The sequence below is a fragment of the Dreissena polymorpha genome, chromosome 1 (genome assembly GCF_020536995.1).
Source record: "Dreissena polymorpha isolate Duluth1 chromosome 1, UMN_Dpol_1.0, whole genome shotgun sequence".
Lineage (NCBI taxonomy): Eukaryota > Metazoa > Mollusca > Bivalvia > Myida > Dreissenidae > Dreissena > Dreissena polymorpha.
The window spans coordinates 89479502-89504263 of NC_068355.1; the positions used below are offsets into that span (position 1 = coordinate 89479502).

Genomic DNA, 24762 nt, shown 5'->3' on the forward strand with positions numbered 1-24762 from the left:
GTTAAATAGTGCACCGAACAACCACCATCGTGGGCGGAGCTTCTTTTCCCAAAATAATACTGTGTGGCGACACCACATTGCACACTGATGTTGCGGCACCGAAGCTATTTGCTTAATGCTTGTACGGCATCTGTTCTTCTAAAAACTATTCGATGCTGTCGTCATTCAATTAAGTGAAATTAATGTGAGTACAGATTTTATTATCGTAAAACCCCCAATGTCTCTAACTCAGTGAAGTGGGTGGGGTTTTCAAAAAATGCGTGTCGAGTGACACGTACACATGATGATGATCATGATCATCGTTCTGAAAAAAGTGCTAAAATAAACAAACAAATGATCAGCCTCAGGTACGACGATGAAATAGTCAAGGTATACAAACTGATATCGATCATAATGCGTTTTGCTAAAGCATTTGAAAAAGTACCCCACCAGCACTGTTCTTACAAAAAATAAAATTTTATGGACTTAATTTAAATGCTTTCTTTTTGATATCTGACCTCCTTTCAAACAGAACCAAGATTGTTGTCTTCATGTGAACCATGCTAGACAAGGTACATGTTACCTCACCAGTCCCACAAAGCGCGGTCTTATTTCTGATCTATATATTAAATGCTGATTAGATCAAACCAAGCACTTTAAGACTTTGTTGATGTAATCATAATAGTATCCTCTACACAAATATCAACAACCTCTCCACAGCCCATAAGCTCCAGCTAGATATTAAAGCAGCTGGTCATAGGACAAGGACTGGGTAATGCAATTCAACCCTGAAAAATGTAACATCATCAGCATTAATCTTAAAAGAAATCCTATCATCTTCTCATATAAACTACATGATCACATCCTTGAAAAAGTAAATCATGCAAACGATCTAGGTTTTACACTCCAAAGTAACCTCAGCTGGGATAAACACATTAAACTCAATCACTAAAATTTTTCAGTAAGCTAATAAATAAATTCTTAAATTAGTACATCTGGGTTTCCTCTCCTTTACATGACACGTTTTTCCAGACTTACCAGACCATATTTTGGTGTAAATCTCACTTTTTGGGTGAGCAAATGCTTGCTGTGGAAACTTTTAAATTAAATACAAGACATATGACTGAGGAAGCCTGCTAGAAAGTTAAACAAATTATAGCTCTTGATTTCAGGACATGAACACATGAGATCTATACAATAAGAAGAATGTGTCGCTGGCTGATATGCGAGAATCTGCGAGGGTTTTTAACATCAAGACCACCTCTTGTTATGTTCATGCTCCTGCTGGGAGTGTTTGCAGTGACGTTGTGGGTGCTGGCAAATATTGTAGAGGTCAAAAATCTGAAGAATCCAGATGAAACTGTGAGTAACTATTCTTCACAAATAGAAATATGTCAATTAAGAATTGTAGATGATTCAGTGGTAAATAAAAGCAGATAGTTGCATAATCCAATAAAGATGCTTGGACTGACAGCCTTAGATGAATGGAGAGGCATAGCAAACTATGCTTTCTTCTGGTCTATATGCAGGATTGGAACGACTTCCTGTCAGGCTTTCGGAAGGTCCAGTTTTGCATGCTACTGGACGAAGTCGAGGCGGGCAATGAGACGGAACACATCGCACACCAAAGCTACAAAGACATCATGGCTAAAGTACACGGGAAGTTTGAGTTTGCTGCAGACAGAGCTTCCACCCCATCAACTGTCGAAATTGTGTATGGCATTTATTGATGTGTAAATCATCTAATGTGTTCATCATTTAAATTTGTAAGTGTCTGAAATGCCTATCAAGGTCTAAAATTATTCAACAAGCCATGGCACATATTTCTCAATGAAAGCTTCCAATACACTAATATACCACAAAGACCCTGTTCACACCTACTGTTAACTGAAAAAGACCTTGTTCATACCTAACTTGTTATGTTGACAGCAACCCCTATGAAAGCCATCAATAAGACATATTTGCATATTTTATTCAGACAGTTTTTATCCCCGCTTTTTGAAAAGCGTGGGGATGTTGTGGTTATCTCCGTCGTCTATCCGGTTGTCTGTCTGTCCGTCCGTCGTGGCCACTATCTCCTCCTACACTATTAGCACTAGAACGTTGAAACTTACACACATGGTAGCTATGAGCATATGAGAGACCCTGCACTATTTGGAATTTTGATCTGACCCCTGGGTCAAAAGTTATGGGGGTTGGGTGGGGCCGGGTCAGAGATTTTTACTCATTTTTTTTAGGTTATTTTACTATAATTTCTTCATTTCTACACTGATTGTCTTCAAATTGATACCGAACCTCTCTTATGACAATACGGTCAATCTCAACTATGCATGGCCCCATTACCAACCCTGGGGCGCCCCGCCCACATAGGCCACGCCCACCCAAAATTGCATTTTACTACTATTTCTTCATTTCTACACCGATTCACTTCAAATTGATACTGAACTTCTCTTATGACAATATGGTCAATCTCAGCTGTGCAATGCCCCATTACAAACCCTGGGGCGCCCCACCCACATAAGCCACGCCCACCTAAAATTGCCTTTTACTATAATTTCTTCATTTCTACACTGATTCACTTCAAATTGATACTGAACGGTTCAACCTCTTATGACAATACGTTTAATCTCAACTATGCATGGCCCCATGGAACCCTAGGGCGCCTGCCAACATAGGCCATGCCCACCCAAAATTGCCTTTTACTATAATTTCTTTATTTCTGCACAGATTCACTTCAAAATGATACTGAACCTCTCTTATGACAATACAGTCAATCTCAACTATGCATTGCCCCATTACCAACCCTGGGGCGCCCGCCCGCATTGGCCACGCCCACCCAAAATTGCCTTTTACTATAATTTCATCATTTCTACACCGATTCACTTCAAATTGATACTGAACCTCTCTTATGACAATACAGTAAATCTTGACGATGTATGACCCCATTGCCAACCCTGGGGCGCCCTGCCCACATAGGCCACGCCCACCCAAAATTGCCTTTTACTATAATTTCTTCATTTCTACACAGATTCACTTCTAATTGATACTGAACTTCTCTTATGACAATATGGTCAATCTCAACTATGCATGGCCCATTACCAACCCTGGGGCGCCCATGCATGCGGCGTGGGGATACGCATCGGCCTTTGCCGCGCAATTTCTAGTTTTATCTTCAAAACTTTCTTTTTCTTTTAAGAACCTAATATTACCTGCTTTTCTTATAATGGCCAATAGTATGAACAGGTGTCTATCATTAATTTTTACGATTTCATGCTGAATTGTTTCGAAGTAAGCATCCAGAATAGCTGTATCATTGTATGACCCACATCAACTATTTAAAATAAAACTAGGTAAAAAGTGGGTTATACACAGTTTTCTTTGGTATGTAATTATACAAGCCACTTTGAATCATTAAAAATCTTGAAAACACTCCTTATCTCTGTTTTGCAGAGATTCGAACATGGGTAATTTAGATGCAAATGTGTTGTAAAAGTTTTTCACAGAGGTGTCCATTCCTATGTGGGTTCTCTGAGACATGTGTCCATTCCTATGTGGTTTGAATGTTTTTCAGGCAGCTGTCCATTCCTATTTGGTTTGAATGTTTTCTAGACAGGTGTCCATTCTTATGTGGGTTGAATGTTTTTCAGACAGCTGTCTATTCCTATGTAGGTTGAATGTTTTCTAGACAGGTGTGCATTCCTATGTAGGTTGAATGTTTTCTAGACAGATGTCCATTCCTATGTTGGTTGAATGTTTTTCAGGCAGATGTCCATTCCTATGTTGGTTGAATGTTTTCAGGGAGGTGTCCATTCCTATGTGGGTTGAGTTAAACCCGACAGCTGAGCTAGTGAACATTCCACACAATGTGTCCCTGCTGAGTACAACCATGAGTGGAAGACAACTGGGCATAACAGGTACAAGAACTGCATGCTTTAGTTTTTTATACATCCTTAAGGAGGGAATAAAATTGAGTCTCTCTGCAGGAGATGGGAACATTTTCACCATAAAATGTTGTACGTTTGTGTGGGCAATAGAATTACAATTCAAACAAGTTATCAGCAATTTAAATAGATGTAACGCCCTAACGGACACTCTCTATACTCAGTGATCTGCACATTCTGAGTTATTTGTCCTTGAAAAATGTGTTGTTTGGATACAGATCTTAACTAATTTATTATTCTTTTATGCCTTGGAAGAAGGGGTGTTTTATTGCTTTACACCTGTTTGTGGTGGGTAGCTTGTGGGTATGAGGGTTTCTTGGAAGGAATGGAAGGTTGAGGTCAAATATTGAGCAGTGTTTTCCATAAAAATTTTGAGTAGCCAGTAATATTTTCAAAGAAGCCAGCGACTTAGATCAAAACAGGCCTTTTTTATATTGTTTTGAATTGAATCTTTTTGGGAAAAGTAGCCGGCGTCAAGGTTGTTAGTAACTGGTGAAATTGCCAGCTGCTTCTGCTTCCAGAGAACACTGGGTTAAGGTCACATGTGCTTGTCACAGTATCACTGGATGCCTTGACCTATGAACATGTAAATTTGTTACAAATATCTAACGCTTAAAAAGTTTATTTCTTGCTGTCAATTTTCTTGGACCTACTACTATACTAACTATCTTTGGAAAAGTTTGAGAAAGCTTCTAGGTGAGGATCCTTCCGGGAAATCCAAGTTGTAAGGTCAACACCATTTAAAATGGATTGCTCTTTTGTTGACTTTGTTTTTATTTAAAGACAGAGGTCATATTAACAAAACTTCCTAAGGTCCATCTTATCTTAAACAATAATGTTGATTGTGAAAATAATTATACTCCCACAAACGCTGTTTAGGGGGTATATAGGAGTGAGCTTGTCGGTAGGTCGGTCTTTCGGTCCGTATTTATTGTCCGCTCTCTAATTCAAGTTGTTTTCATCCGATCTTCACCAAACCTGGGCAGATGTTGTATCCAGATAATGTTTAGGTCAAGTTCGAATATGGGTCATGCTGGGTCAAAAACTAGGTCACAGGGTCACTTAGTGCGTTTTAAATATTCAGCATGGTGTCCGCTCTCTAATTCTAGTAGTTTTCATCCAAGCTTCACCACACTTAGTCAGAAGTTGTATCAGATGATTTGTAGGTAAAGTTCTAACATGGGCCATGCCAGGTCAAAAACAAGGGTCACGGTTCTCATACAGGGGTTGTAATATTCCGGATTGATCCGGAAATCCGGATTTCAAGGCACCAGGGTCACTTTTGAGATCAATAAAAATTCGAGTTTTGTTGGGGGGGGGGGGGGGGGGGTAAGGAGTGATTCTTGGTTTATTTCGGTTCTACAGAAGATAACTCCTGCGCTGATATCATAAAATTTATTAGTGTCGTGTTCTGAGAAAACTGGGCTTAATTCATGTGCCTAAAGTGTTGTCCCAGATTAGCCTGTGTAGTCTCCTTACCGAAAATCAAGTTTAGGCGGAAAGTGTCGTCCCTGATTAGCCTGTGCAGACTGCACAGGCTAATCTGGGACGACACTTTACGCACATGTATTATGCCCAGTTTTATCAGAACAAGACACATTAGTATTTATCCTGTGAATTCCAATCCACAATGCGTTTATAAACATGGAGTAACAACGAAAAAATCCCAAGTTTTAAGGTAAATTTTGACCACATAACCTCTGTTTAGAAGCTTATAAACGTAATACTTTTTTATATTTTTATTGTTTCTTTACATAAACGATTAATTTGATAAACTGTGACATTGGAACAAAGGAAAACAACCGTGAATCTTACTTTGCGTGAACAGGTGTGTGGGGGATGGTAAATTTAGCCACTTGACGAATAATTTATGATTACGTTTTCTTGTAACAGCATCAGTTTTTAGGTGGAAATCGTTAATATTATATATATTTATGTGATATTATTTAGTGCTGTTTATATTATGGGCTAAGGTTGTACTTTTTAATGATTATTTTTTTATTTCAATTTTTCCTGTATTGATTTTTTTCAAAATATTTGGTTAATGTAGTATAATATTATGCTGAAAAATATAAGTAAATTCTTGGAAAAAAATCTTTCTTTTGCTATAATAAAATGCATTTAAAACTGCTTGGAAATGCAATCTAGAAGGGTCTGAAAATGATTTAAAATAAAAATAAATCAATTTTTGTCCGGGGGACTTAGCCCCCCTTTATCCCCCTGACAAAGGCGCTGCCCCTTGACCCCGCTGGTGGCCTTCAGAGCCAGACCCCTGGCTTGTTTTCAGGATTGGCAATCTGGTCCTGTTATGACCCCTGTCTCATATTGCGTTTCAAACATTTAGCATGGTGTGTTTTATGTGAAGACAACTTTCAAAATATTCTGTGTCAATGCGGCATGTGGGGTTATTAGTCATGTCTTTTACAAAGCTCTTTGTGTCTTAAATGAAGTAAAGCAGGAAATTTGTGTTTTCTTCAGCCATATTTTACTTGCTATAGAAAAATGTTGGTAATTTGTGCTATTTTTAACCAGGTTTTCCGAAGGAAAAAACTGGTTATTAGATTGGTGAATGTGGGCGGGCTGGCGGGTGGGCGGAACAAACTTGTCCGGGCCATAACTTTGTCGTTTATTTTGAGATTTTAAAACCATTTGGCACATTTGTTCACCATCATTAGACGGTGTGTCGCGCGAAAGAATTACGTCAATATCTCCAAGGTCAAGGTCACACTTTGAGTTCAATGGTCAAAAATGGCCATAAATGAGCTTGTCCGGGCCATAACTATGTAATTCATTGTGATTCAAAATCATTTGGCACATTTGTTCACCATCATGGGATGGTGTGTCGCACAAAAGAATTACGTCAATATCTCCAAGGTCAAGAAAGCCATGACTAAAAATATATTTATTTAGAAACAAAGGGGGTTAATTATAAACAATTAGTTCAGTTTGAGTTGTCTCCCTTTATCAGACTTTTTTCACATTGAAAACCTGGTTTTGTGACAATTTTGTCCCTTGTCTTGGTTTATATTAGGGAAAATTTGAAGCCAAATTTGATTTTCATCAGCTGAATGTGTCAAGTTTTAGCCATTGGCCTATTTGGTGAATGGCAGAGTAAGCCATGATATTTTCATTTAGGAAAATATATACTTGTGAATAATACCTGTCTTTTATTAAAAAAAAACATTATGAAATGTTAATGGCTGTTTAATGTTCTACTTTTGTTATTGGTTTTGTTGTTTAAGAATCTAAAAATGACAGCATTGATTGAAATGTGCGTCACAATTATTATTATTTTTAATGTTGTCAAAATTATTAATTAATTTGTTTTTTATGCCCCTGAAGGAGGGCATATAGTGATAGGACTGTCCATCTGTCCGTCACACCTTGCGTTTAGGTTTCGAAAAATGCTCATAACTTCTATGTTGCTTCAGATAGCAATTTCATATTTGGCATGCATGTGTATATGGACAAGGCCTTTCCGTACACTCACAAATTTTGACCCCTGTGACCTTGACCGTGAACTTAGGGTCCGCGTTTAGGTTTCAAAATCTGTGTTTAGGTTTCGAAAAATGCTCATAACTTCTATGTCCCTTGAGATATAACCTCCATATTTGGTATGCATATGTATTGAACAAGGTCTTTCCATACCCACAAAAAGTTTGACCCCTGTGACCTTGAACTTAGCGTCCGCGTTTAGGTTTCAAAATCTCCGTTTAAGTTTCAAAAAATGCTCATAACTTCTATCAAAACATTTATTGGGGGCATATGTCATCCAATGGAGACAGCTCTTGTTATATCTTTTTTGACGAATTCTCTTGAATCTTTCAGGTGAGAATGCAGGAACTGAGTTCAATGTGACATTGAGCCTACCTGTTAAATGGAACTCCTCCATGTGTGTACACAATAATCCATGCAGTGTGCTGAAAATCCAGACATGTCTGCTGCTAAAGGCACCTTCCAGTCTCTTTCCAAATTCAAGGTGACCCATAATTTAATGTGCCCACTAAATGAAAGTGAGCCATTATTCAATGTGATCCATAATTTAATGTGACCTGTAAATGAAGGTGATCGATTACATTCAAGGTGACCCAATACTTAAGGTTACCTATCATTCAGGAAGGGGAGACGTTGGGTAATGCTGCGCGGAAAATGGAACTTAAGCGAGCAGTTGGACTACTCACTCTTTTTCTGCTCCAGACAAACATACAAAATCCTTGCAATACATAAACATACAGCACACCATCATAGCAAACGCCTTTTTTTCCCCGACAAACATTGAACATTCAGGTCTCATTGGCAACCGTGCACTTGTGCATTTGTATTTAAAAATATTTTTATATCCCCAATGGGGGCCCATTACCATTGGTAATTGGGGCTATAAAAGGAGTAACTTCGTCGGTCTGTCCGGAAAATTTTATCTGATCTTCACCAAACTTGGTCAGAAGTTGTATCTAGATGATGTCTAGGTCAAGTTTGAATATGGGTCATGCCGGGTCAAAAACTAGGTAACGGGTCACTAAGTGCGTTTAAAAGCAAAAGTTTGTCCGGACCATTACTATGACATTTATCGTTAGATTTTAAAATAACTTGGAACTTTTGTTAACCATCATGGGATGGTGTGAAATGCGAAAGAAGTATGTCCATATTTCCAAGGTTAAGGTCACACTTTTAAGTTCAAAGGTAAAAAAAGGCCATAAATTAGCTTGTCCGGGCCATAACTATGTCTTTCATTGTGAGATTTTAAAATCATGTGGCACATTTGTTTAGCATCATTGGACGGTGTGTCATGTGAAAGAATGACGTCGATGTCCGCACCGTCAAGGTCACACTTTGAGTGCAAAGGTAAAAAAATGCCATAAATGAGCTTGCCCAGGCCATAACTATGTTGTTCATTGTGAGATTTTAAAATCATTTGGAACATTTGTTCACCATCATTGGATGGTGTGTCATGCCAACAAATGACGTCAATATCTGCAACGTCAAGGTCATAATTTGAGTACAAAGGTCAACAGGAAATGTGTTTGTCAGAAACACTATGTCCCCTCCTGCGCTGCCTTGATTTAGTTTTTTTGACCTTTGACCTTGAAGGACGACCTTGACCCTTTTCCACTCAAAATGTGCAGCTCCATGAGATAAACATGCATGCCAAATATGAAGTTGCTATCTTCAATATAGCAAAAGTTATTGCAAAATGTTAAAGTTGGCACAAACCAACAGACAGACCAACAGACAGGGCAAAAACAATATGTCCCCCACTATAGTGGTGGGGATATAAAAATGGCCATAAATGATCTTGTCCGGGCCATAACTATGTCATTCATTGTGAGATTTTACAATTACTCGGTACTTTGGTTCACAATCATTGGACGCAATGGACGGTGTGTCATGCAAAAGACATAAGTCATTATCTCCAAGGTCAAGGTCACACTTTGAGTTCAAAGGTAAAAATTTGCCATAAACGATCTTTTTCAGGCCATTACTATGTCATTCATTAAGAGAATTTGAAATTACTTGATACATTTGTTCACTATCATTGGACGGTGTGTCATGCTAAAGAATTACATTAATATCTCCAAGGTCACACTTGGAGTTCAAAAGTAAAAAATGGTCATAAATGAGCTTGTCTGGGCCATAGTTATGTCATTCATTATGAGATTTTAAAATGACTGTACATTAATTTTGTTCACAGTCATTCGACGGCATGTCATGCGAAATAATTTGAGAGTTCAAAGGTCAAAATGGCCATTAATGATAATGGCATAATAATTAGTAAAAATCGCCATAAATTAGTTTCTCTTGTTTTGTAAAGACAACATGCAAAATATTCTGTGTCAATGCAGCATGTGGGGGTATATGTCACATCTGTGACAAAGCTTTAGTTTTCTTTGGCAAAAAAATCCGCTTAGTTTATGTAAATTTGACCAAGGTTGGCTCAAAAAAAAAATCCCTTGCAAGGTCACATGGGCAGCAGGTCAAACTAGTCTTGAAGACTTGGCAATGAATTGTTAATAAAATTTGATTTACACATACAGAAAGACCTATTATTCAAGGTGACCCATATTTGAACATGCCCTGTAAATGAAGGTGACCCATTATTCAAGGCAACCAATAATTCAAGGTGATAGATTATTCAAGTAGACGCATAATTCAAGATGATACATTATTCAAGATGACCCCATATTCAAGGTGACCAATAATTCAAGATGACCCATATTTCAAGGTGACCCATAATTTAACTTGACCCATAATTTAATGTAACCTGTTAACAAAGGTGACCCAAAATTTAATGTGATCTGTCAATGAACGTGAAACATTATTGATGGTCACACATAATTCAAGTTTATCCATAACTTATAAATTTTAACGTGTCTACCAAAGATTGAATATAGTAACTTAAGATCAATTTATTTGGGTGAACAAAAGCATATGCTTGCTTAATCGTATCACATGAAATGTTTGGACTGGCAACCATACCAAACATCTTCAATCCACAGATACTTCCTAATTGGAACTTAACATGTGTTTTTGGTCATGTGTGAGGACAATGACAAAGTTCCGTAACTTTGAACTGAACATTAACAGAATTTTGCCCCTTTTTTTATATATATAATAAAGATTGCCATTAAAATGCATCTACTCCATGAATCTACCTGGTATAACCACATGTACTTAAAATATTGAAATAAGACTAAACATGTGTTTAAAATCCTAGCTTTTGAGCAAATTCAGACCCTCACTTTTCCATAATGTGCATCTTTTTGTTTTTAATTGATACATTTTAACAATTTAATATTATAATAATTTTACTTGTTAATTTTTAGGGGGCTTTATGTATGAAATATTTGTATTATGCAAATGCTAGCACTTTAGCTAGTTTTTACACACAGATCAAACACACATGTATTAAATTTATCAAATTTACCACTTCTTACAATGTTAAATGAAAAAAACTTTTATATTTATAGTAAGTGGGGTGGCTGGGACATACTGACTACAATTGTATTTAATATTTGTATTATTTACCTTAATACAAACCAAACTGTTATGTTCTTTTAACCCTTTCCCACTCTGAAGCAAAGTGAAAACGGTTCTGTGCAAACAGCATAAAACCAGAACAGCCCGCAAGTAACTGGCAGTCTGTTCAGGTTTTTTTGCTGTTTGCTGCTTATCAGTATCTACGGGTTGAAAATGAAGCCTTTAAAACTTGAATCTAAAAAGGAAGGTATTAAATTAAATGTAACTTTTTAAGGGACCACATGTGCATAAAAAAGTGTCTAAGTTGTAAAGAGTTAGCTTGAATGTTCTTACCATGAAGAATGATTGCTTCTCTAAGCAGGAAATATATAAGATATCATAATGAAATGTCATGTGTTTATAGATGTCAATGAGAAGAAGTGATATGCTTAAGAACCATTACCCTACACTTTCTTGAATAAGAGTTATTGCCCTTTGTTGATTTACAAGTAAGTTTACAAGGCTATATCTCAGATACGCTACACAATCTCAACATAAAACTTCCTAGGTGTATAGATATCAATGAGAGGAAGTGCCATGCTGAAGAACCATAACCCTACTCTTTCTTGAATAGGGTTTGCCCTTGTTATTTTTTCGTATGATGAACCTATTCAGAATTATTTCTAAGATACTATACAAGATTTTAACATAAAACTGCATGGGTGTTTAGAATATTAATTTGGAAAATTACCTTGCACAAGAACCAATTTCTTAAATACAAGTCATTGTCCCTTGATGTTTTTGTATGGTGTAAGTGTTAAGGGTTATAGCAGTTGGGATAGAATTTTTCAACATGACACTTCATGGGTGTATAAATATAAATTAAAAGTATTGCAATGCATAAAAACAATTACCCTACGCTTAATGTTTTTTTAGGATTATACCTTATATCAAGGGATTTACACTCATCCATAAACAAAATTCATTTTGCAGGGGGTATCAATTCACAGAATTTGCTTGTTAAATGCTGAAAGCAACACTATCATAAACATTAACACACAATGATTATGGTGGGATAGTCTGATTATTAATATATAGTATGACAGTGTGAGTTAGTAAGGTCAAATAATTTATTGTCCCCTACCGGTTTCACGGGGAAACCGTAGGGGACTTATGGTTTTCGCTCTGTTTGTCTGTGAGTCTGTCACACTTTTTAGCTCACCTGAGCGATAGCTCGAGGTGAGCTATTGTGATCACTCAGCGTCCGGCGTCCGTCCGTCTGTAAACAATTTGTAAACATCTTCTTCTACTAAACCATTGAGCCAATTTCAACTAAATTTCATGTGGAGCATCCCTAGGTCATGGGACAAAAGAATTGTTATCCCCACGCTTTTTGAAAAAAAGGTGGGGATATTGTGGTTATCTCCGCCGTCCGTCCGTCCGTCTGTCCGTCCGTCCGTCTGTCTGTCCGTCCGTCCTGGCCACTATCTCCTCCTACACTAAAAGCACTAGAACCTTGAAACTTACACACATGGTAGCTATGAGCATATGTGCGACCCTGCACTATTTGGAATTTTGATCTGACCCCTGGGTCAAAAGTTATAGCGGTTGGGGTGGGGCCGCGTCAGAAATTATCACTCATTTTTTTAGGTTATTTTACATTTACTTCTTTATTTCTACACCGATTCACTTCAAATTGATACTGGACCTCTCTTATGACAATACGGTCAATCTCAACCATGCATGGCCCCATTCCCAACCCTGGGGCGCCCCACCCACATAGGCCACACCCACCAAAAATTTCCATTTACTATAATTTTTTCATTTCTACACGGATTCACTTCAAATTGATACTGAACTTTTGTTATGACATTAGGGTCAATCTCAACTATGCATGGCCCCAATCCCAACCCTGGGGCGCCCGCCCACATAGGCCACACCCACCAAAAAATTCCATTTACTATAATTATACACCCGTCTATGACGGGACGTATTATGGTATACCCCGCGTCCGTCTGTCCGTCCGTCTGTCCGTCCGTCCGTCCGTCCGTCTGTTAATGTCGTACGCTACGTCAAATATCCTTTGACAGATTTTCTTCAAATTTTAACACAATCTTAATATTGATAAACCCTGATCCCCTTTCGTTTTTGACGGAATTCTGAATTGTCGTTCCAGAGTTATGGGACTTTGTTCGTCAAAATTTCGTGATTTCATTGAATGTCCTACTGTAGCTCAAATATCCTTCGATGGATTTTTTTCAAATTTCAACACAATCTTAATATTGATAAACCCTGATCCCCTTTCGTTTTTGACGGAATTCTGAATTGTCGTTCCAGAGTTATGCGACTTTGTTCGTCAAAATTTCGTGATTTCCATGCTCATGTACTTATAAAATAAACCATGTATTCAAATACAAATAAACTGAAGTAAAAAAATGATTCAAAGGGTTATTTATTACCTTACTACTTCATTGGCGAACGACGGGCGTATCATGCGCTCATGGCGCAGCTTTTATTTTTTCATTTCTACATGGATTCACTTCAAATTGATACTGAACTTCTCTTATGACATTAGGGTCAATCTCAACTATGCATGGCCCCATAACCAACCCTGGGGCCCCGCCCACATAGACCACACCCACCCAAAATTGCCTTTACTATAATTTCTTCATTTCTACACCGATTCACTTCAAATTGATACTGAACTTTTGTTATGACATTAGGGTCAATCTCAACTATGCATGGCCCCAATCCCAACCCTGGGGCACCCGCCCACATAGGCCACACCCACCAAAAAATTCCATTTACTATAATTTTTTCATTTCTACACCGATTCACTTCAAATTGATACTGAACCTCTCTTATGACAATACGGTCAATCTCAACTATGCATGGCCTCATTACCAACCCTGGGGCCCCGCCCACATAGACCACACCCGCCCAAAATTGCCTTTTACTATAATTTCTTCATTTCTACACCGATTCACTTCAAATTGATACTGAACTTCTCTTATGACAATACGGTCAATCTCAACTATGCATGGCACAATTACCAACCCTGGGGCGCCCTGCCCACATATGTCACACCCACCCAAAATTGCCTTTTACTATAACTTCTTCATTTCTACACCAATTCACTTCTAGTTGATGATGAACTTCTCTTATGACAATACGGTCAATCTCAGCTATGCATGGCCCCATTACCAACCCTGGGGCACACCTAGGTCAAACATTCGGCGTGGGGATACGCGTCGGCCTCTGACGCGCCATTTCTAGTTGAAAAAAAATTTGATCACATAACCAAGATGGCCGCCATGACCATATATGGTAAAAACCTTAAAAAATCTTCTTGTCAGAAACCGCTCATCAGATTTTCAAAAAATTTCACAGGGATGACCTTTGAAGGCTCCCCTGAAAAAGTTGTTCAAAGAAATTTGATTCGTCAAAAAACATGGCCGCAGGAGCTCGTTGAACTTTGCATGTTTATTCGTTTTTGCCTATTTTGTGAAAACTTTCAAAAATCTTCCACATTTTTTGTCCGATCCTTTCCAAATTTGCACAGTGTCTTTATATCAATGAGGACACGAACCCTACAAAAAATGAGCATTATTGGTCCATGAAGTACAGAATTACCTCCCCTTGAATTGAGAAAATGGTGTTTATGCAATGAAGTCCAAATTTTTCATCCAATTCTTTCCAAATTTTTAAGGATTTAGCATGGTTCAAACAAGGGAAACAACTACGGTTTATGCATGTTCTTTTTATTACAGATTTGCCTCCCTTTAATTCATTCAAAATCTCATTTTACAGCAGAGATTCCAAATCTGACCTGTAAATGAGCCCCATATTTACTGCCAGTGCTAGGTTACCTTTTCCCATTTGATCATTCTTAAGTATTGGTCTTGTAATGCTGCTACTGCTTCTGCTACTGCTACTGCTACTGCTACTACTACTACTACTACTACTACTACTACTACTACTACTACTACTACTACTTCTACTACTACTACTTCTACTACTACTACTACCACTACTACTACTACTACTACTACTACTACTACTACTACTACTACTACTACTACTACTACTACTACTTCTACTACTACTACTACTACTACTACTACTACTAGTACTACTACTACTAGTACTACTACTACCACCACCACCACCACCACCACCACGTCTACTATTACTGCTTCTACTACTACTGCCACTACTACTACTACTTTTACCACTACTACTACTACTACTACTACTACCACTACTACTGCTACTACTACTACTACTACTACTACTACTACTACTTCTACTACTACCACTACTACTACTACTACTTCTACTACTACTTCTACTACTACTACTACTACTACTACTACTACTACTACTACTACAACTACTATTACTACTACTACTACTACTACTACCACTACTACTACCACTACTACTACTACTACTACTACTACTACTACTACTACTACTACTACTACACCACCACCACCACCACCACCACCATTCACAGTGACAAAAAACGTATTCACACAATGGCTGCTACTACAACTTATAGCCCATATAGGGGGGCATGCATGTTTTACAAACAGCCCTTGTTTCTATGGGATTTTAACCACAACTGTTCATGTTTATCTCGGACACATATTTTTAGGTCACCTGTCATGAAGTGACACAGTGAGCTTATGTGATCGTGTGATGTCGGGCGTCCGTTGTGCGTGCCTGCGTTTGTCCGTGCGTCCGTCCGTCAACAATTTGTTTGTGTAGACAGTAGAGGTCACAGTTTGCATCCAATCTTGATGAAATTTGGTCAAAATGTTTATCTTGATGAAATCCAGTTTGGGATTGTATTTGGGTCATCTGGGGTCAAAAACAAGGTCACTAGGTCAAATAATAGAACAACCTTCTGTAGACAATAGAGGTCACAGTTTTCATCCAATCTTTATGAAATTTGGTCAGAATGTTTATCTTGATGAAATCTGGGTTCGAATTTTATTTGGGTCATCTGGGGTCAAAAACTAGGTCACTAGGTCAAATAATAGAAAAACCTTGTGTAGACATTAGAGATCACAGTTTTCATCCAACCTTTATGAAATTTGGTCAGAATTCTTGATGAAATCTGGGTGGGATTGTATTTGGGTCATCTGGGGTAAAAATCTAGGTCAAATAAATAGAAAAACCTTGTGTTGACAATAGAGGTCACAGTTTTCATCCAATATTTATGAACTGTGGTCAGAATGTTTATCTTGATGAAATCTGGATTGGGATTGTATTTGGGTCATCTAGAGTCAGGAACTAGGTCACTAGGTCAAATCATAGAAAAACATTGTGTAGACAATAGAGGTCATAGTTTTCATCTGATCTTAATGAGTCAGGTGAGCGATTCAGGGCCATCATGGCCCTCTTGTCTGGATCCTGCGATTACTTTAAAAGTTGTTATTAATTTTTCATGAAACTTGAAACATGGATAGATGGCAATATGGACATTATGCATGCCATTTCATTTTGTTCCTACGTCAAAAATTATGGTTGCTATGGCAACAAATAGACTAGAAATACTGCTGAAAATGGTGGTTTTCTTGATCCTGCAATAACTTTAAAAGTTCTTCATATTTTTTAATGAAACTTGAAATCTGGATAGATGGCAATATGTACATTATGCATGTCATTTCATTTTGTTCCTATGTCAAAAATTCTGGTTGCTATGGCAACAACAAAAAAAATCTGACAATGGTGGAGCCGTTAGGGGACATACATTGCTTGGCAATAGTCTTGTTTAATATAGGAGGTGATTGTTAAATTTTGTATCAATTTAGGCCCCTATTTAGTGTTTGATACCGTCAGTTAGGTCGGCTGCTAGCTCTTAATGTCACCCAAGGTTCTTGTGTAAAGTTATTTTTATACATAAGAATATTGTAAATTTGATGCTTATTTAAAAGATAGTTTTACAATTTCAATACATTCATGAGCCTGTCATGTTTTCAATGCTGTCTTTTTCCATCACAGGACCCCGTCCTGCAGTCAGTTGGGTATATCAAACAGTACAGACGAGGTGCCCAGTCATTTCCGTATGGTCAGCAAAGATAGGTCCAAGGTGCGTCCAAAAGATCTCGTGTGCGACTCCTCACCTTCAATCACACTGGATCACCGTGACGACCTGGACTTGACAATCTGGTTGACAATGGTAAAATAAATGTAGATTATTATTATCAACGCTTAGGACCAATTTAGAAAATGTTTTAAATTGGTAATTATCTGCCAAGGGAGGTTTTAACATAGCCACATTTGTTCTTTTTTTAACACCCCCATTTATTTTGTGTTTAAGAAATTTAAGACAGCAATACAGATGAACGCAAAATAAACAAGACTTTTGCCAACCAGTATATGTCCCCTACCGGGTCCACCATTGTCAGAATTTTTTATTTGTTGCCATAGCAACCATAATTTTTCACCTAGGAACAAAATGAAATGACGTGCATAATGTCCATATTGCCATCTATCCATGTTTCAAGTTTGATGAAAAAATATGAAGAACTTTTAAAGTTATCGCAGGATCCAGAAAAGTGTGACAGACAGACACACAGAGCGAAAACCATAAGTCCCCTCCGTTGAAACCGGTAGGGGACAATAAATAAATAAACATGCAGATTTAAGACAGCAGCATTAGAGTAAGCATTTTAAAGAATATACATTAAAAAATGCAACATTAAATGGTAAACTGTCTTGTCTACTGGTCTGGTATGATAACATGACTTGTGCTATCCACTCACAGCATCACAAATAGCTATGACATAAGTCTATTGTCATGGAACTACAATGTGTCATACGTTACGATTGCTAGGATTCTATTCTTTGGAATCTTTAACCTTTCATTTGTTTAAAGGTAATACTGGTCATAAAATGAGCCTATTTGTTGGTAAATGAAAAAACTAATAAAGAACAGTATTGTTCACTTGTATCGTAACTTTCCTTAAAAGGAAGTTTGTTCTTTACAAAAATTCATTGTGGGCAGAGAGTGTCATCCCTGGTTTAAAAACAAAAATATTTTTTTATTTTATTTTATTTTTGAAATATCGTCCAACAATCCCACCCAAGAATATCCCCCCCCCCCCAAAAAAAAAATAAAATAATTTTGTTTGCATTTTTTTTTTTTTTAACCAGGTTTTCCGAAGGAAAAAACTGGTTATTAGATTGGCGAATGCGGGCGGGCTGGCTGGCTGGCTGGCGGGCGGGCGGAACAAGCTTGTCCGGGCCATAACTATGTTGTTCATTGTCAGATTTTAAAATCATTTGTCACATTTGTTCACCATCATTGGACGGTGTGTCGCGCGAAATAATTACGTCGATATCTCCAAGGTCAAGGTCACACTTTGAGTTCAAAGGTCAAAAATGGCCATAAATGAGCTTGTCCTGGCCATAACTATGTCATTCATTGTGAGATTTTAAAATCATTTGGCACATTTGTTCACCATCATGGGACGGTGTGTCGCACGAAAGAATCATGTCAATATCTCCAATGTCAATGTCGCCACGACTAAAAATAGATTTTTTTAAAAACAAACTTACAAAGGGGGTTAATTTTGTTTGTTCATTTCAAAAGTTCAGTTTGAGTTTTCTCCCTTTATCAGATTTTTTTTTCACAATGAAAACCTGGTTTGTGACAATTTTGTCCCTTGTTGGAAGATAATGTAATAAATGACCACCCACCCACACTATACACCCCTCTCCACCCCACCCCTCCCTCCTTTGTGATTGAAGTATTGAGATAGGTCCCTTCACCTTTAAAAGAAAAATAGATGAGCGGTCTGCACCCGCAAGGCGGTGCTCTTGTTTAAAATTTATGTTGATGAAAGAAGTATGTATTCATACTCCTGTGGTTTATAGTGAAATATTTCAAATATCAGTGGATTAAAACTGATAATTCACTGTTTTGAACAGTAAAAAATGACAATCAATGTTGCTGTTTTACTGTGAAATGACGTTTTTATGTCATGACGCCATTATTTTACTTTATTTTTCTTCAGTTTAAATACAAAAATAATCCTTTGTAAGCATAAAATAAAAAGAAATTTAATTGGATTTGTTGGACAATCTATTTGAATGCACTTGTGATCATAGAAAAAAATCTATCCTCACTTGTGAATTAAAAATCCAACAAATATCCTCAATATAATAGGAATATCCCATTATTATCACTATCAATCAACGTCTTTTGTGGGCAGTGCATATCATTAACTTGTGGGCAGTGTAGCTCATTGCATTAACTTGTGGGCAGTGTAGCTCATTGCATTAACTTGTGGGCAGTGTAGCTCATTGCATTAACTTGTGGGCAGTGTAGCTCATAGCATAAACTTGTGGGCAGTGTAGCTCATAGCATTAACTTGTGGGCAGTGTAGCTCATAGCATTAACTTGTGGGCAGTGTAGGTCATATCATTAACTTGTGGGCAGTGTAGGTCATAGCATTAACTTGTGGGCAGTGTAGCTCATATCATTAACTTGTGGGCAGTGTAGGTCATAGCATTAACTTGTGGGCAGTGTAGCTCATATCATTAACTTGTGGGCAGTGTAGGTCATAGCATTAACTTGTGGGCAGTGTAGCTCATTGCATTAACTTGTGGGCAGTGTAGCTCATTGCATTAACTTGTGGGCAGTGTAGCTCATAGCATTAACTTGTGGGCAGTGTAGCTCATTGCATTAACTTGTGGGCAGTGTAGCTCATAGCATTAACTTGTGGGCAGTGTAGCTCATAGCATTAACTTGTGGACAGTGTAGCTCATTGCGTTAACTTGTGGGCAGTGTAGGTCATTGCATTAACTTGTGGGCAGTGTAGATCATTGCATTAACTTGTGGACAGTGTAGCTCATAGCATTAACTTGTGGGCAGTGTAGCTCATATCATTAACTTGTGGGCAGTGTAGCTCATAGCATTAACTTGTGGGCAGAGTAGCTCATTGCATTAACAAACAATGCATGTATTATCTTTATAAGCTTATGTTATGATTATTTAATTCCATGAAATTTATTTTTGAATGACCTCACTGCTGAAAAAATGAAAAATAGATGATTATTGTTTTCAAGTTTCAAGTCAGAAAGCTAATTAGGGACATCCATTTCTGGCTTATCTGGATTTGTGTTTAGAATAGACTAACTTTAAACCCCCCCCAAAAACATACCAGCATTAAGCGTCATCCCTGAGTAGCATTTGAGGACTGCACTGGCTAATCTGGGACAACACTTTGCCCTCAGGCATAAAACCCTGGCTAATCTGGGACAACACTTTGCCCTCAGGCATAAAACCCTGGCTAATCTGGGACAACACTTTGCCCTCAGGCATAAAGCCCTGTTTTCTCTTAGAGTAGAACTCATATGTATCTTTGTCTTTGATCGCTAGTATATTTTTTGTGCTTTCTTTCACATGTACTCCATTTTAGGTACTTATTGTTCATCAACTGTTTATTATTTGAAGCTACAAAATTCATTAGTCTTAAAGTTGTCTTAAGATCTTTGATAAGACTGGTCACTGACCATGCTGACGTGAAGTAAGGTCATTGTCAGCTTATAAGTACATCATGGAATGAGCTGACTTTGTAATAAGAAGGTCATGGTCATATAAGTGCATCATGGAATGTGGTGACTTTGTAATAAGAAGGTAATGGCCACATAAGTGCATCATGGAATGTGGTGACTTTGTTATTAGAAGGTCATGGTCACATTATAAGAAATTAAGTATTTTTATAAGAGTTTCAACATCAGACTACCTATATACATGTATTTTCAGCATGACAAGTCTGTCATTGACCTTCACCTGATGCACACAAGCTTCTTCCTGTTCATTATGGTTGTCACACTGCTTGCATACGCTGTTGTCAAGGGCAAGGCACACGCCACCTACAAAACCAAAACCTACAGCGAGGTTTGTAAGGCCTACTTTATGATGTTAGATTGAGATTTTATATTCAAAGGGCATATACTCGTTTTAGTGTTTGTTAAGAAATCTATACCTTTAAAATTATTGTATTCCATGTAAACACAAAACAAGTGTACGTATAACAAATATATCAGACCGAACCCAGAAATTGATATGATAATATGTACTCTCAGCTGCAAGATCACAAATATTATGTAATTGGTTCATACTTTTGAAAAAATCCTTCTCTACTGGGTTGTATTCATTTATTATTGTTTTCCTACCTTTTGATAACAATTTCCTACAGTTTTTAAAAAGCCATTGGTTTAATAATGATTTTAAATTAAATATGGTTAGACAAAGTACTTTAAGTAAGAATGGTAATGCAAAAAGAAATAAAAAACAACTTTATAAACATCATTTTAGTCAAAAGATATATTTACAGGTACCCAATGAAGCATGATTCCATATTGGAGCTTTGATGAAGCCTATACAAGCTGGTTCCCTGGGATCTAGTTGCAGATAGCGAGCTGTGATACTATTGTACTGGGAACAAATCCTTCCTACCAGGATGCAGACACACGTGTTTGATGAGAACACAGTTTTCTGGACAATTTTCCTTGTTAAACAAATTATTTTGTGCTTTTTTGTTAGAAGTTTTAAGATGCAAGTTGCTTGTTTGTTACATGCTTTCTCAAACAAACAAACACACTGGAAATATTCATGGCAATAATCCACACCCTAGTTTAAAAAAGCTAAGTTCAAACAGTATTTTTGTGGAAAAAGGGCATGAACACTTTTTATGCCCCCGGATCGAAAGATTGGGGGTATATTGTTTTTGGCCTGTCTGTCTGTCTGTCTGTCATTCATTGTGTGTGTGCCAAAACTTTAACCTTGGTTTAAGTTTTGCGATAACTTTTGCAATATTGAAGATAGCAACTTAATAATTGGCATTGGAGCTGCACATTTTGAGTGGTGAAAGGTCAAGGTCATTCTTCAAGGTCAAAGGTCTCAAAAACAAATCCAAGGGAAGTAATAAGCTTAAAAAAGGAGATAATTTCTAAACCTGCCAAATTATATATTGAAATTTTATTTCAAAGCGGGCAATAGGGGCATTGTGTTTCTGACAAACACATCTCTTCTTAAGTTATGCAATATGACCAAATTTGTTAATACCATATGGTTTATTTTATGTTTTGTTTATCACATGGCACTACTATCAAAACATTTGTGAAGCTCTGGTTCACTTGAAGTACTTGTATGTTAAGGACAATCATAGTTGACAAATTTACATTCACTATGAAAGGTCTCTATGATAGATGCAGTTTATTTTGAATTTGATACTCCCAATGTTTTGATTTGACATTTATGATTATCCATATTTATTTTGTTGGTTTTCAATGTTTAAATGTTGTTCAATGTTGTTATGATGTTATCTTGTTTTTAATGTATTCTTGTTTGTTTGTTGGTTTTGATTGATATTGAAATAATGCTGGGAAAAAAAACAAAGTAAACATTTGTTAAAGTTCTAAATTCATTCAGACAAAGTGTATTAGTGCGTGTTAAAATTATTAGGGTAAATGTTTGTTATTTGCGAAAATAACCAACAGTTTCAAGTCCCAATGCTGGTTACCAAACTGGTACTTTGCTCTCTTACATCTTCATAACTGTTGATTATTATCACAAAAACAAACATTTAACTATAAATTATTTCTTAAAATTGACCTGCTTCATGCGAAAATGGGTCTTAGATATTTTGTACCATGGTAGCTATTGTTCAGCTTGCCTTATTGCTCATACTGCTATAGAGCTACACTGCCTGCTCTATAAAGTCACACAAGGTTGAGTGGTCTCTCGCTACACTGTCTGCTCTATAAAGTCACACAAGGTTGAGTGGTCTCTCGCTACACTGTCTGCTCTATAAAGTCACACAAGGTTGAGTGGTCTCTCGCTACACTGTCTGCTGTATTAAGTCACACAAGGTTGAGTGGTCTCTCGCAGGGTCTCTCCTGAGCAGGCTTGTAGATATGCTGGCTGGGCTGGGATACTTTTGCTGTATATTGCAGCGGGTGGATTATATTAAATATTAAATGTACTGTTAGGTACTTTAGATGTCTAGATAGTGTTGAACATGATGTTTGATGTAACACATTGAAAGATACAGTCAGTTTAATATAATAAGTGGTTAAAACATAGTCATGTTTTGTGCATTTCCTGTTAAATGTTAAATCTGAATAGTAATACTGATGTAAATACTATGGAACATCACCATTCTTTATTGTGAACAACACAATTGTGACAGTAGTAAGAACAGATAAACATGGCAAAAATCGATCTGAATTAATTGTTCTCTATGCTGAAAAAGTGGTTTGTTATACTGTTAAGTTTGAAGCGATGAAGGCGAATAATAAAGAAACAGAAAAATGGAGCAACCAATATTTAACCAACCCCCCGGTTGGATTGGACAGAATCCAGGGGAAGTAATAAGCTTGAAAGGGAGATTATTTTATACCTGCCAAATGAAAAATAGAAATTTTCTATTAAAGCGGCGCAGTAGGGGGCATTGTGTTTCTGATAAACACATCTCTTGTTTTTGCATCACACTGTTTAGATTTAGGTGCCTGGACACAAGTTAAGGAACACATGCTGTAGTAAGCTTGCAATCCTCAAAGTGCAGCTGAATTTCGATCTGTTTCTATTTTAGTAAGACGTACAACGGGACCACAATTGCAGATTTATCTAAACCTACCATGATTAAATGCTTTTTATAAACACATGTGTTCAATTTTTACAAGACAATTCCTCTTTTTCTTGCCAGTTAGAGTTAATTCAATGGCAAGTCATTTACCACGTGAAAAATCATATATAAACATTCGGTATAGGAATTAATTATAGGCTCACAGAATACTTAACATTTAGCCAACTTCTCAACACTTGAATTGCACAATTGCCATTTATATTTTACAATGTCGTTTTTTGTAGACCCAATACAATATATACAAGTATCACTTATACACGAATATAGCATTCAGACCATTAGATATATCATTACAATTGTTGTTAAAGTGTTCAGTTCTAGAATATATGGCAATAACAAGCCTTTAAATCGATGTTAGTTGTTTATTTTATCGGCTATATAGATTTAAATCTCGTAACAGTCATTGTACTATAGTTTGAATAGATTTTTAACCAGGTTTTCAGAAGGAAAAAATTGGTTATTAGATTGGTAAATGTCTGCAGGCGGGCGGAACAATTGTAAATGAGCTTGTCCAGGCTATACCTATGTTGTTCATTTTGAGTTTTTAAAATCATTAAGCACCATCATTGGAAGGTCAGGCGAAAGAATTACGTCGATATCTCCAAGGTCAATGTCACACTTTGAGTTCAAAGGTAAAATTTGGCCATAAATGGGCTTGTTCGGGCCATAACTATGTTGTTCATTGTGAGATTTTAAAATAATTTGGCACATTTGTTCACAATCATTGGACGGTGTGTCAATGTAAAGAATTACGTCGATATCTCCAAGGTCAAGGTCACATTTTGAGTTCGAAGGTCAAAAATGGCTGTTGAGTATTTGTGACGTCAACGCCGCATCTATGTATGTTTTACGTTGACGTCATAATCATTGTTGTTGTTTACTTTTATCACACATTATTAAAGGATCGAACCAAACAGACGTGTTCTTGTTCATAAGCGAAGTACCACTACCACATTAACATTGATCCTGGTCACAGCACCAATGTAAATGTGGTAGTGGTACTTCGCTTATGAACAAGAACACGTCTGTTTGGTTCGATCCTTTAATAATGTCTGATAATAGTAAACAACACAAATGATGATGACATCAACGTAAAACATACATAAATGCGGCAAATGGCGTCGACGTCACAAATACTTAACATTGGCTATAAATGAGCTTGTCCGGGCCATAACTATGTTGTTCATTGTGAGATTTTAAAAAGCATATGGCACATT

At 37.1% G+C, this 24762-nt stretch overlaps 1 protein-coding gene across 6 annotated transcripts; it reads left to right on the plus strand.

The window, feature by feature from the left end:
* Positions 1–18: 18 nt before the first annotated feature.
* Positions 19–23895, plus strand: LOC127840011 (transmembrane protein 248-like). 6 transcript variants are annotated; one of them, XR_008030369.1, is made up of 9 exons: positions 19–184; positions 1152–1341; positions 1509–1693; positions 3778–3893; positions 7749–7899; positions 16887–17064; positions 20659–20793; positions 21233–22722; positions 22770–23895. XR_008030369.1 is itself a non-coding variant. In XM_052368403.1 (8 exons), the coding sequence occupies exons 2-8, from the start codon at positions 1186–1188 to the stop codon at positions 21248–21250; spliced, it is 939 nt and encodes a 312-aa protein (XP_052224363.1). In that variant the 5' UTR covers positions 19–184; positions 1152–1185; the 3' UTR covers positions 21251–23895. The 6 variants fall into 6 exon arrangements, 3 of the variants coding, with proteins under 3 accessions (XP_052224363.1, XP_052224373.1, XP_052224381.1); XR_008030368.1 differs by having other exon boundaries at positions 21233–22628; positions 22676–23895; XR_008030370.1 differs by having other exon boundaries at positions 21233–22628.
* The last annotated feature ends 867 nt before the right edge of the window (positions 23896–24762 follow it).

What these genes read in the sequence shown, in the direction of transcription:
- LOC127840011 (XM_052368403.1), top strand. Translation starts at nt 1,186, where the DNA reads ATGTGTCGCTGGCTGATATGCGAGAATCTGCGAGGGTTTTTAACATCA. An exon ending in CCATCAACTGTCGAAATTGT is followed by an intron (nt 1,694 to 3,777) that starts GTATGGCATTTA and finishes GAATGTTTTCAG; the next exon opens with GGAGGTGTCCATTCCTATGT. An exon ending in AAGACAACTGGGCATAACAG is followed by an intron (nt 3,894 to 7,748) that starts GTACAAGAACTG and finishes TGAATCTTTCAG; the next exon opens with GTGAGAATGCAGGAACTGAG.